Here is a 14,265-nt window from a genome sequence, read left to right on the forward strand (position 1 = left end):
AAGAGAGATATTGAGGAGAGACTGAAGGGGAAAGGGATGCTGTGTAATAAGGATGTTGAGAGCTTATATAGAAATGTTTGAGCAGAGGGCTCTGAGATCTGTTCAGTTTAGATAATTCTGTGTTGGATTTTAAATTGGTGGAAGAGTGTGCACATCCACCTGCTTAGCTACAGCTGTTTCTTTGTACCACTATTTAGCTGGGATATACGATAATTTATTTTTATTTTATTTACACTTTATTAACTGGGTTAGTCCCACTAGACCAATGGTCTGTTTTCAGGAGAGACCCAAGGTGGCATTCCAACTGACATGGGGATTTTGCCCGGGGACATTGGGGAGCTCCCCTACTCGAGGAGAGGAGGTGAAGCAGTCCCTTGAGCTGCTAGGTGGTGCTGAAGGGCTGCAGCTGCAGTTCTGGGAATCCCATGATGGAGGAGAGCGCAGCAGAGCTGATGAGAGGACCAGGAGAAAACATACTGAGTGAAGATGAAGGAGATAAAATAACTGTTACAGAGCTGTAAAATGGAGCACTGGAGATGCAACTGCTGATAAATTTGATGCACCAGGCAGAGTCAAAGGAAGGAGAAGAAGCTAGATGGAGTGACATGGTGGAGAAAGTGTTACAGGAAGAAGAAAGTGAGAGATTGAAAACACCAAAACTGGTGGTGAAGGGAAAACAATGGAGGTATTCTCAACTGTTGGAGTAGCCAGTTTTCAGAGTTTACCTCTCAAGTAAATTTTTGTTACAAGAAAGAAGTTCTGCAGCTACAGCAAGGGAGAGTGGAAGAAGAAACTGAGAGAGACAAACAGTTGCAGTTTCTCAACAGCCACATAGAAAAGCATCAGTGGTAAGAATAAAAAATAAAAGTGCTGGCAGTGTGAACAGGTATGACATTATGGATAGAATTATTTTGTCACAAGGGTTTAACATTAAAGACATAAGAATGTTAATTAATTTGGGAGGTGAAAAAGTTTGTGAAGTGACATTTGAAAGCTTTAACTTGCTGGAAAAATTTGACTGAGACAAAAAAAGAAATTGAGTAGTAACAAGCAAGACTATTGATTCCAGAGCTTCTGACTACAACAAAAACAAAAGAAAACAATTGTGTGATTTGGGACTTCACTTGTGGATCAGCATGAGTTAAAACTGTTTTTTTTTTCATGATGTAGTTAAGTACATAAAATTAAGAAAATGTGATGAAATAAATGTTTGGGAAGTGTGGGTAACAATGGATGTAAAGGATGGGAAAAAGCAACTCAAATACAATAATTGTGAATAGTAAGAGATTTGTTAATTACTTTGGTGAACACAAAGCATGTTATCTCTTAGGGGATGAAAATAATTTATAACAAGGCAGTAACAAATGAAGGTGAGGCAATACAGCAACAAAGCATTTTTGTATAAAATGAAAAGAATTTGGACTGCCCCTTATTAGAAGAGGAAAGATTATATGAAGAGGAAAGCTCAGAAGAAAGACTAACAGTAGAAAATATTATTACAGAAGATATTGAAAGAGAAAGTGGTATGGGGAGGGGAAACTGAAGAAAGATTAAACAATGAAAAGGTACTTAGAGAAGAAATAATTCAAAATGAGGTTATTAATACACAGGAAGAGAACAGGTTTGCAATTTTAGAATGTGAATAGGAAGAACAGGGAGAAAATCGGATAGGAGAACAAAAAGAACAAGATACTGAAAAATCAGATGGTGAGTGACTTAGGAGAAGGAAACGAAAAATAAGAGCTGGAAGGAAAACACATAAGAAAAAGGATGAGATAGGAATATTAACATTAAATGTGAATAGCTTTCGACATGATGTAAACGTTTTGCAGGTGGTGGAATGGTGTAAAAAATAAAAATGGATATTTTTTTGCTTGCTAGATACCAGATGTAACAAGGAAGATAAAAGGAAAAGAATACAGGCCATATGGGCAGGATGGGGGACAAATTATTTGGTTGGTAGTAAATGAGACATGTTCTGGAATAGGAATTCTTACAAAAAAATGAAGAAATAAAAATTTTAGATGTAGCCATAGTAGTACCAGGAAGGGTGTGATATGAGAATGAGAAAAATGTATAAGATTAATAATTTTTTTTATGCATGTACTAATATGAATGAGGGGAAACAATTGTTTGAAGAAATTAAATAAACTGTGATAGATATTCCAGTAGTGATGGCCAGTGATTTTAACTGTAACCTGAGGAAAGAAAAAATTAAAATAACACAGGATATTAAGATGTTAAGGGGGCTAATGAAATGTGATCTAAAAGTAGGAAAGAATAGGGAATGGACATGTAAAAGGAGAATTTTTAAGACTGAATGTAATTATATAATTATATAAAAGTTATATAAAAGTTTACAAAAAATGGGATGCCTATACATAAATATTAATCTCCTAACAGACAGCTCTAGAGAAGCTATTGCTAGGACCCATCGTCTGTCAACTCTCCTTTATGCTCACCAATTTTCACAAACCTAAAAAAGTCTGACACAGAAAAATTAGAAACATGCTACAACAAAATAGCAACATTCGCTATAGTTTCTCCGTACAATACTCACCACTGCCTTAATCTTAGAAAACTCCCCTGGCTAGAATTGACTGAACTTCTTACTTACAATCAACTCACCATGGCCCACAAACAGTTACATCAGCCCGAGAAAATTCCTGCTCTCCTGGACATATTACATCCATATTCTAACCAATGAGTTCTTCACTCTGCAAACAAAGCATTAATGCTAGTCACAAACACAGCAAACACTGCTGGAAACTCTCTATATTCCTTCCATATAGCCAAAGCCTGGAATTTACTACCTTTCACCAATTGAACCACTACCAACCCAGCACAATTCAAACAACTACTAAAATATCACCTTAATTGCAATCGGCGCTGTTCATATAACATTCCAGGCTAACCTTGATTATCCATCAATCTCCCCCCTTTAAATTAAGATACATGCACCTTCTTAGATTAGTCTCTTTGCATTCCATACTCACACTAGCCATGTGTAAATACTCCATGATTCTCTTCTTAGTTCTCTGTATGCACTCACAGTAGTAATATCTATTGTACAGATTACTGATGCTGTCCCAGCCTTGTTTATCACTGGTCTTTCTACTACAAAAATCTACACACATCTATCAGTATAAGCTTAGATACACTATTACTACATTTTGTTCAACCAGCTTGATATGTAAACTACATCCTGCACATTATAACTTTTATTACCTTGTTAACTAACTTTTATGTAATGTATTCCCTTGGAAATTTTATGTGATGTGATATGTAACTTATGTAACCTAATTCATGGTTTTTTTACTACTTGTCAATTGTTGTCTTATTGCATGTAGTATTTTATGTGGAGCTTTTCTCCCCAGGCCTCTGCTGAAAATGGGCACAAATGTAAAATAAATAAATAAATAAATAATTTATTCTAAATACATGAAAGCAATAACGAGGGAGGGGACAAATGACACTGTTTTCAGAGCCTAGAACAGTATGGGCTACAATGGGGGAGGTTAGTGAAATAATAAAGTAGGGAAAATGATAGACATTAACTGTGGAGTTTAAAAAGGAGGAAGAAGTTATTATGGTAATCAATGTCAATAAATAAATATGGAAAGATCATATGGCAATGAGATGATTTTATAAATATTGGACACTGGTGGGGTAGTATATAAATAAGTGTACAAAAATATATTTAGAAGTGGAAAGAAGAATAGAAAAACACAGTGAAATATAAAGAAAGTTTATGGAATTGTGAGAGAAATAAAAAAGAAGTGACAAAATAAGGGAAACAGAGAAACAGATGTATGAAAAGATATAGAGAAAAAGTAAAAATTATGTTATATAGGCAACAGCTTGAAAGAAAAAAAGAGGTGGTTTCCCCTTATTTTGGAAAAGAAGTAAAAATGAGAGAAGGGTGGATGGATGCTATCATAGATGGCAAAGGAAATATAAAATACAAACAAGAATATATTACTGTTATTATGGTATTAATACAAATTATTGTTCTTAAAATGTTTTGTAATAATTTGGAGTTTTTTTCCCTGGGTCTCCACTGAAAATGGGCTTCTACCCAGTCGGACTGTCCCAGTAATCAAATGTCAATAAATTGTGGAGGTAGTAAAAATTCTGTAGTGAAAATGTGAAAAAAGGAAATGGATGGGCAAGAAGAATGGGAAGTGAACAGGTATCTGAAAAAGTAAGGATTTTTTTAGAAAATGATATAACAATAGAAGAAACAGAGAAGGTGATAACATTAGAAAGAATGAATCTGCACCAGGCTTTGAGGATATAAGTTATGTGTATTCCAAGGAAATAAATCAAGGCAAAAGATTTTTTTAAGCATTAATGGAATGGATGAAGGAAGGTATAATTAAAGAAGATGTGGCGGAATGATAGAATGCTTATGGAAAAAGGATGAAAGGAACTATATAAAAATTGAGGCCCGTAACGCAAGAGAATACCGAGTATAAATATTTCTGAATTATTGCAACTAACGAACTTTTAAAGCTAGGAAGAAAAACACAGAGGCAAAATTGGCATTTTAGCACTTTCATTGTTTAATGTAACAAGAACTTCTTCAGAAATTAAGATATCCACACACATACTTCAATATATAGAGAACCAGCAGCCAATAAAAAAATCTTTGTTTCATGTAAAAAAAGTAATAAAAAGTAAAAAATAATAACCCAGTAGCTGGCAGAAAACACTGAATACAATGACCAAACTTCCAAGATGAATGAAAAAAATTTAATAAAGACGTAAGCGCCTTTACGGCACCAACAAGCCGCTTCATCAGACAATTTTAAAAGATACAAAAGCTATACTAGTATATGATAGGCCAACCTATCACAGCACACTACATCAGCAAACAGCTAATTAAAGTGCCAGATACAAATAAAAATGCTTCATACATAAAATAACAACGATTAAATAAAAAGACATAATAAAACTAAATTCAGTCATACATAAAGCATGTACATATGCATACTTATACAGATATGTACAGATCAATAAAGCATATGCATGTGCGCCCAAACAGCTGACAAGAAAAGCCCATTACTTCAGCCATTTGGACTTCAGCAGTGGTCTAAGAAGAACATTATCATTCAGCCCCATGACTTGGTGTGCCCCCAATCTAAGGATCCATTCCAATTCCACCATTTCAGTACGATTCACTAGATCTCCCCCACATACATTAGGATACACAACATAAAGGTCTTGAAAAACAAAAGAATGTGTCAAATCCGTGTTTAACACATGTTTTTCCTAGGGCACTAAAATCGTGCCCTTTGCGAATGCAATACAGGTGATCCCTGATCCTCTCCTTAAGACATCTATTGGTCTTGCCCACATAAAACTGAAACCAACGCTGACAGTGGGCAAGGTGTACAACGTGTTTAGTATTGCAATTCACACTTGCTTTAATACTCCATAGATAACCCATCACCGGGTGTCTAAAGAATCTGGATTCATCAATGATAGGTTTTCTGAGTTTTTGAGGCATGGCCCTAGGTTTGTTTATAGTAAAAGAGGGAATTTGAAGCAGTGGTTATGTTATCCCAAAGATGGCGTGCCCCAACTTCTCAGTACCAGTGGGACCACCATATGTAATGGTTGTAATTATTGTCAATTCATGTGTTTTATTTTTGTAGGTTTTTTGTCAATTTTTTTTTTTTTTTTCGTGAAAGTGCATTTTTGCTAAAATGCACATTCACAAAAGTGAATTTGCTGTAGTACATTTCAATTTAACATACTTTCGATGTAGCAACATAGATCTATATATATATATATATATATATATATATATATATATAGGTTTACCTTTATATTCTCGAATCACACATGTGTGAGTATTCATATATTCGCATCGTAAAATCGAAACTGGAAACAGCGACAGTTGTTAATGTTCGAAAAGCAGCAAGTCGAACAGCCGATTCGCTGTGTTTCGAACATAAATGTCGACAACAAAATTAGATAGTGTAATGCAGGGGGGCAATCCCCCCTGCACCCCCACACCCCTCCTACTTTATTATTCTAACTCCGAGATCGCACTACAGCGGGGAAAGGAACCATTTTCAACTCCCCACTATAGTGCAATCTGCCCCAGAATGTCTAATGTGCAATGAGCGACTCTCACTGTGCATTCACTCATTGCACATTCGAACCTTCTTCCGTTCGACGTTTGCAAACCTTGCAAACTGTCTTTCGAACAATTGTCGGTCGCCCGTGTGCAATACGCACATGTAAAGAAAAACTCAAGTAGTACAGTAGCCAATGAGAAAAAAGCCCATAAAACTAAGGAGGAGTGGTTTAAGTAAACCAGCGCAGAGCACATTTTATGTTGTAATTTTCATTCTTACCTGGGTGAGCCTCTGCACTGAGAAGCAGCTGCCATTTAAGCTCTCTCACTTCCAACAAACAGACACAGTCACCAAAGAAAATATCCAGTTGCTCCAGTACTATGAATTTAAAACAAGTAAAATGCCTGAAAGACACACTATGTTTCCCTAAAGCATTACTCTGTCCCTAGACCTAATGGCTGCATTATGTTCCTTAATACTGTTTGACAATTTTTTGTAGGTTTTACCAACATAAAAACAGTTGCAGGTGTCATAGATACCTGTACACACTACATTTACACTTTGGCAATTAAAATATCTCTTAAAATGTACTGTGACATTACAGTGCTTGAAAAAGTAATTTTTTCCATTGCGAATGTATTTACAAGTAAAGCAGTTATCACATGGAAACTTTCCTGCAGGCTTACTATCTATCAAAAAGCTTTGAATCAAGAATGATGAGTCATTTCTCTCAAAAAACTTTTCGATGTCTTGGTTTTCTTAAAGGGAAAGCATGGATTTGCTCCTAGCACATCACATATCTCCTGGTTACTAGCAATAATATACCAGTTCTTCTTAACAATAGTTCTAATCCCATGCATGTCCCTGGTAATAGGGAAAGGAAAACTAAGTGTCCTGTTAGTATGAGAACAGTCTTTCTCTTTTGGTTGAAACTCGAACCGGAGAATTGGCTTGAATTTGGAGTAGTGAGCCACAGTAATATTTACATCCAAATGCTGACGATCATTTCTGTGAATGAAAAGTTGTTGCAGAAAAGCTAATTTCTAAAGAAAAAGTGTTATCAATCACTGTTCGGGAAAGTCTGTTAAACTGTCCCCGAACTACATTTTTCTTCATGAATAGTGGATGCTGGCTTCTAAAATCAAGAAAATTATTATGGTAAGTTTCCTTTCAGTAAACATTTGAGTGCAAAGCACCTGTTATGCTGGCTTCTAAAATCAAGAAAATTATTATGGTAAGTTTCCTTTCAATAAACATTTGAGTGCAAAGCACCTGTTGAAAGATCCAGCGTGATTAGTGTATTGAAAAAGGAAACTGTAGTTCCGTATCCTGAAACAGCAAACTGGAAAAATCCTATCCTGGCAGAAAGTGACTGTACAAAAATGTCCAAGTCTTGTTTAGAGCCACCCTATCCCACAAAAAAATATATCATCAATGTAATGGCGATAGAAGAGAGTACTCTTGAAGCCAGGTAAATATACAAGTGTTTCATATTCCCAAGCACTTAAAAAACTAGATTAGAGTAAGCAGGAGCCATCTTCAACCCCATAGCAATGGCCTTCACCTGTTGGTACATTTTGCCATTAAAATAGAAAAGGCTGTTGCATAGAACTGTGGAAATCAAATCACAAATAGTATCTATTGTAACCTGTGTAAAGCCAGCATACTTTGAGAGGAACCGTTGAATAAAATAGGGACCCTCTTTATGCAGAATATTAGTGTACAGGGAAACAATATCCAAAGTGACAAGCAAACATTCAGAAAGTTGTAGTTTAGCTATGAACAATTCCTTTAGAAAAGCCTATTAATCTGTTAAATAAAACTTGGTGGACTGCATGACAGGATTAAGCACAAAGTCAACATACTGAGAAATTGTTTCAGTCTTTGTCCGTTTGTACAAAATAATATGCCTAAATGGTGGGTTATGTGCATCCTTATGAATTTTAGGGATGCCAAACAATTTGCCAAGACAAATATTACAAAGAAAGAAAGTACTGGATGAGATGGTAGGAAAAAGGATTTATGGTATAAAAGGAAGAGAGGTAAATATTTTTTTTTTATTATAGTGAAAGAAGTAGAAGAGATGATACTGAAAGAAAATAAAGAAGTAAGACTGATATGATGTGACATGGCTAAATCATTTGACAAAGTGAGCCAAGAAGCTATGTGGCAGGCTTTAGAAGCATATGACACAGGAAAAAATAATATGATAATGGCATAGTATGAAAATTCATATGTGCAAGTTATTGTAAATGGATGAAAAAAGGAACAGGATGGAAGAAAAAGAACATGGCAAAAAATGAAATTATGAAAGATAAAAGTAGGTAAAGTTGATGAAAAAGAAAAGTTGTATAGTATTATAGTATGATTTTAGAAAATAATGTGTACCCATGGATGGAATTAAAAGAAGATGAAAAAGGGCAGTAAAAAGCAGAAGAAAAAGGTTTGAAAATCTTTGCAAAGCAGAGGATTTTTTGTGGATAATTTTATTTAACAAGGTACTGGTGAAGGGGAATGTGAAATATGAGGTGATGGAGGCTAGTAAATGTGTTGACTGTGCAGAAGAAGCAATCAAACATTGTTTATTTTGTGGATTGCAAAAAGAATAAAGAATTTTTGGAAAAGTTCAAAAAATGAAAATAGTGTGAGGGCGTAACTGTATAAATATGAATATGATATTAAATGGGAAGTATGATGTAAAAAATGTGACTAATAAAATAATACTGCTTATGACAATATATCAAAATTTGTTATATAACAAGAACATGGAAGAGGATAATGTATTAGCTGAAATAAAAAGATGGTTGTGGAACAAAGGGTGGGGGAGACAAAAGGTAAGTATAAAAGAAAAATAATGCAAGAAATAAAATTAAGTTGTTTTGTGCTGATAACTTGTCCTTTTGTGTTGATAACTGCTAAATCATTTTTACTATGAATATAAAAAATGAGTGTGTAAATAATTGATTAAAATTTATATATACTATAAAATAAATTTAAATGTTAATAAAGCACTCATGTTCTTTTCAGTAAGTACCATGGGATCTTTTACATCCACTTAAGCTACCGCTAACTCAAGCAGATGGTATTTGGATTTAATATCTCATCTGAATGATGGCACACTCAGTGAGTGCATTACTTCCCATATCTAGCATGGTATTGTCAGTACTGGAAAATGAATCCAAACATCTTGTGCGGGAGTAGAACCTACAGTCTTCTGATCTTTCAGTGGCAAAAAAATGAGAGGTGCTACCTATACTCAATACTGCACTGTCACTGTTTCACCAGGTTAGTGTGAAGCTCCTTTCAGAATCTGTGAATGCCTCCTGATACTATGCATTCATTTACTTATTCCAGAACATTCCCTTTTGTAGTCATTCTTAATTGCCTGGTAAGTCGTAATGAGATTACCACTCACTCTTCTACATGCTACCCTGGCTAATTCCCTTGTACCTCACACTGGTAGTGCCAAACAAGGTACATAACATTCCACCTTATGGGGTACCATAATCACTTCTTATGAGGGCAAGTTTCATGTTAGAATTTTTTATTTGACTGAATTTTATTTCACTGAATTTAGAAGACTGAATGTGCAGATTACTGAATATTGTCTTTGGTTAAGATGGGTAAATGGAGACAATATTTTAGTCATGTTCTTCATTCTCATATAGTAGACCTATAACCGTTTAATTTAATGTGAATAGTACAAACAGTTTTACTGAACATCTTCCTTTGCTCTTTTCGTTTTGCATTTAGGTACGGCAGAAAAAAGGTATTTTTTGTCAGCCTGATAATGCAGACTGTATTCAGCCTCATCCAAGTCGGCTCAAACAGCTGGGAAATGTTTGCTGTACTCTACGTCTTGGTTGGACTTGGACAGACATCAAACTTCCTCTGTGCTTTCGTTTTAGGTACAGTATAGATTCTTAAGCCCAGTATGGAAATATATATATATATATATATATATATCTATATCTTCATTATGAGTCATTTGATTCTTTAACTGTAGTTATTTTGGTGGTATCAGTGCACATAAACAGCATGCAGTAAACAACATAATCAGTTAAATGCTTCTAGTTGGCCTTATCGGTAAATTAAGGACCATGTTATTATTCACAGCTGTTTGTAATGAATTTTGTTTTGTGCCATAGCTTTAACCTCAGGTTTTGCACTACAGACTTGCATGAGACAACTTTTATTTGGGTTGCACTATCATTGAGACCTGGAATATAGAGAATTTAAACATATAATTTTTAATATAGAATTGGAATACAGTCTTATACAAATTGAATTGAGTAGTCATTTCAAGCAGTAATGCAGAACACAAAATATTTAAAGACGATCTTTAAAGGTCTTTTCCAGAAAAGCAGAGGTAAGCAGTTAAGAAATGAAATTTGAATCTTCTTAGACTGATGCACAGTTTTACTTCTTATTTATGTATATATGTGTGTGTATTAACCAGGCGCACATGTTGGTCAGCGGGCACTTTTCAACCATTACCCATCATAGGTATACAACATAAACTTTTAACAAGTCCAACAAATAAAGACATTTTGGAACATTGTCAAATACAAAGGCTTAAATATTTACAAGTATTTACAGTGTGTATTTGCAGTATGTGTAGCCAAAATAAAGACTTGTATAGCAACAATGTAGGCAAACTAATAAAACGTACATTCTACCATATTCAGTGTGCACTGACAAAATTGACTTGTGTTTCCCTAATATTGTCTGCTAACCATACATTAGCACGCTCCAAACAGTCACACTAATGATTTTATGTGGACAGCAACAGACTGCACTTTGAAGAAGCAAAAAAGTCAGGCCTCATGAATGGAGGATTGACAGTGTGCACTCCTGGGAATTGCACAATGTGTGTGTGTGTGTGTGTGTGTGTGTGTTCGTTCCTTTGGTCTGGACTCAGGATGTCTTACTTTTTTGCAAACTGGGGGCAAGCCATCACCAGAGTCCATGCATTCTTCAGTGTCTAGTTCTAGTTCTTATACAGTATATAGGTCAGTTAGTGGATCAGTCACTGGTTCCTGAATGTTGCTTGAGCTCCTTCAGCAGATTGCCTGCGTCATGCCTAACATTTTAATTCAGATTGTGGTGTAGCCCTAAAGCATTCCTGGAGCCATTCTATTATATTCTGCAGCTTTACCCAGTATGGATGTTTGTACACTTCTATGCAACTCCGGTGACAGCTTGAGATGGTGTAACCTTCCTCTTCTGAGCTCTCAGCAGCTGCAGAGATGTAAATCATAGGTCTAAATTATTAGCTAATAAGCAGGTTGATATTGTAGTCTTGCTTTTTTATTCTCTTACTCCGTGCATACTGTGAGAATCTAAACAAGCCTTTCAGGCTAGAAATGTGACACCCATAGCTGGGTACATTGTCTGTGGCTATTTCCTTTGCTGGAATTGCTAAAGGAGATCATATACTTGATACTGAGTGCTGGAGTAGGGAGGGAAGAACTGCAGCTGTAGTTCCTGATATTCCACAGTCAGGCAACAGTTGATTCCCAAATGTTTTGGCCACAATTTCCATGGCAGCAGACAGTCAGGCAACAGCTGATTCCCAAATGTTTTGGCCACAATTTCCATGGCAACAGACTGAGCAATTATACTAGGCTAATGAAAGGGTTGGGTAAAACTGGACTTCCTATTGGCAGGAGCTTAGCTGCATCACTGTCTTAGAAATGTGTCATGAGTGGTTGTGGCAATGTGCTTCTCTGCACTGAACTCACCATCAGGATGTGCCTTTATATTACTTTCTTATTTTTGTAATTTTGTGCAGTATAATTTCATTTAATTTCAATATTGTTGCATGGATGTGTTGCTGAGCAACATATCACTGTTTTTTTTGAGTCTGGGTGCCAAGCAGCGGTGTTCATATCAGTAATCCCAGTTCAACCTGTATGAATCACAGCCTGTGCTGTAGATACTCATTTGCATATCAGCTGGAGATGTGGACTATTCCATGTGTATGGTGTGTATACTGTTCCTCTCTTGTACCCAGGTTCCTGTACAAATCACACGTTTGTGGTATGTGGCTTGGACTGCACACCAGCTTTGTGATTGTGATGTTGTCTGTGTCTTGCTCAGCATTAATAGTTACAGCAATATGAATAAAATTATTTAGACATTTGCAAAAACAGTGTGATAGCATTAGACCATTGTGAAGTAAATTTGCATGACACCATATATTGTGTGACAGTGGGAAGGAAGGGGGCTAAGATGGCTCGATGAAACAGTGGCATCACATTATCTTGACAAAATGTGATTTTAGTGACATTTTCAAAAGAAATAATTCATGGCTACTCATATATTTTGTAGTAAGGTGCTGTATGGGGAAATTTTGGCTTTGCAGGGTAGCAACATTAGAGCTAACATTAAACAGGGAATAATGGATAATTTTAGTTAAGACACGCCATGAAAAGAAATAGCAGAGAATTAGAAATGGAAGCTTATATACAGTGGGAGGAAATAGGAGGGTCATCATAAGGTTAATAAGCAGAGTGCTTGTTGAAAGCAATTATCTACAGTGGTTTGTTTTGTTATGTGCCAGATTTATGAACTTGTACATTTAGTTCTCTCTAGAAGATTTATTCTTTTAGTTTCAAAAGATAACCAGATAGGGGACAGTATTTGATTTTATGATTAATAATAGATTTGGCAGTTAATATATTTTGCTGGGGAAGAAGGGGTATAATTCTGTGTGCCATCAATTCAGAGGTTGTATTTGAAGGTCAGACTAGTGTCAAGTAATACTCCTATTTGCATCAGTCGACAGGCTTGGTAGCTGAAGAGTAACTCGGCCAGGTTAATGAGGGTGGTCGCCCTGTGAATATGCTGTTTATGGGTGCAGTTAGCAGGTGCTGATAGGCCATTGGTGTAGTACTGACAGTTATTTATGAAGCTGCAAGGATTTCATGGCTTTATAAATGATTGCCAATACTGCGTTCATCACTGCAGTTAGAAGGCTAGTGTGTGCTAGTTATGGTAGCAAGGTGCTTTTAGTGGTTTACAGTTGTAGCAAGCAGTTTGCTATAATTACAGAAAGACCTATTTTGTCCTCAAGTTTGGAATGTGGGGGTGCTAGTCTGTGGAACTGCTTAAGGCCCCACATGACCTAGCTACAGCTCTGTTCCATTGTATCACCAAATGGGGTGATGAAATGGATAAAGGCATTTGAGTAGTTTCACATTCTGTAGTATTTGTTTGATGCATTTGTTGTAAGACCATGATAGAGTCCCAACTGTTACTAAAGTTCTCCTGAAGTAACTCTTGTAATGCAGATAAATTGCTTAAAGACCTGAGGAGGAAGAGAGCATTTGCACAGACATTCATTTCACTTTATGGGAGGAAGGGGAATAGTTGAGAAATAGAGGAAGAAATCTCTCCAAGTATAGAACCGTAAGGCACTTCAGAGGTGAAGTGAGTTACACAGAAAAGAGAGCTTTTATAGACGGGGAAATTCCTCCAAACTGATTATGAGTTTGGTAATGTCTATCACAACGAGTGAAGTTAAGAGTCAGACACAGGTCAGTGAGCAGCAGATTTTCCCATTGTAAAGTAAGTGAAGGTGTGTTACTCTTACTTTCAGAGCAGTTTTGCAACTTAAGCTAAGTGAAGAAGAATCCTGCCTCAGATGTGCTTGTCAGTGTTGTACAAATGCAAAAAGAAAAATTTGTGGTATCCTCCCCTTCAATAAAGGATATTCCTGCTGTTCAGTAAAGGATATCCTATTTTTAACTCTGCTGTGGACAGTTTTACAATTTAAGCTAAGTGAAGAAGAATCCTGCCTCAGATGTGCTTGTCAGTGTTGTACAAATGCAAAAAGAAAAATATGTGGTATCCTCCCCTTCAATAAAGGATATTCCTGCTGTTCAGTAAAGGATATCCTATTTTTAACTTTGCTGTGGACTACCTATTTTATTATTTTGTAGTATGTATTTTAAAGTTGGAATTTTATTAGTGAAGTAGAAGCATGACCTATTTCAAGGAGTGAACTTCACACCCTCCACATTATGAAGTTTCTTCTTGGTCTGTATTGTATAAATTTGCAATGCTGCAGTAACATTCGTAATACTGTCATGCACCCAGAGTACAGCTCTTCCACGACACTAGTGGTGCTAGTTGCATGACTAACTTCTACATTAAGAACTTACATAGATGC

At 35.9% G+C, this 14,265-nt stretch overlaps 1 protein-coding gene across 1 annotated transcript in view; it reads left to right on the forward strand.

Moving 5' to 3' along the window:
- The first annotated feature begins 536 nt into the window (after positions 1-536).
- Positions 537-14,265, forward strand: part of LOC122816215 (solute carrier family 22 member 5-like) — a 517,081-nt gene continuing 503,352 nt past the window's right edge. Inside the window, exons 1-2 of the mRNA XM_044088962.1 lie at positions 537-636; positions 9,791-9,997. Coding sequence (XP_043944897.1) covers positions 537-636; positions 9,791-9,997 — 307 coding nt within the window. The remainder of the gene's footprint in view (positions 637-9,790; positions 9,998-14,265) is intronic.

The sequence above is a fragment of the Protopterus annectens genome, chromosome 12.part0, assembly GCF_019279795.1.
Source record: "Protopterus annectens isolate FY-2018-M chromosome 12.part0, PAN1.0, whole genome shotgun sequence".
In the NCBI taxonomy this organism is placed as follows: Eukaryota; Metazoa; Chordata; order Ceratodontiformes; family Protopteridae; genus Protopterus; species Protopterus annectens.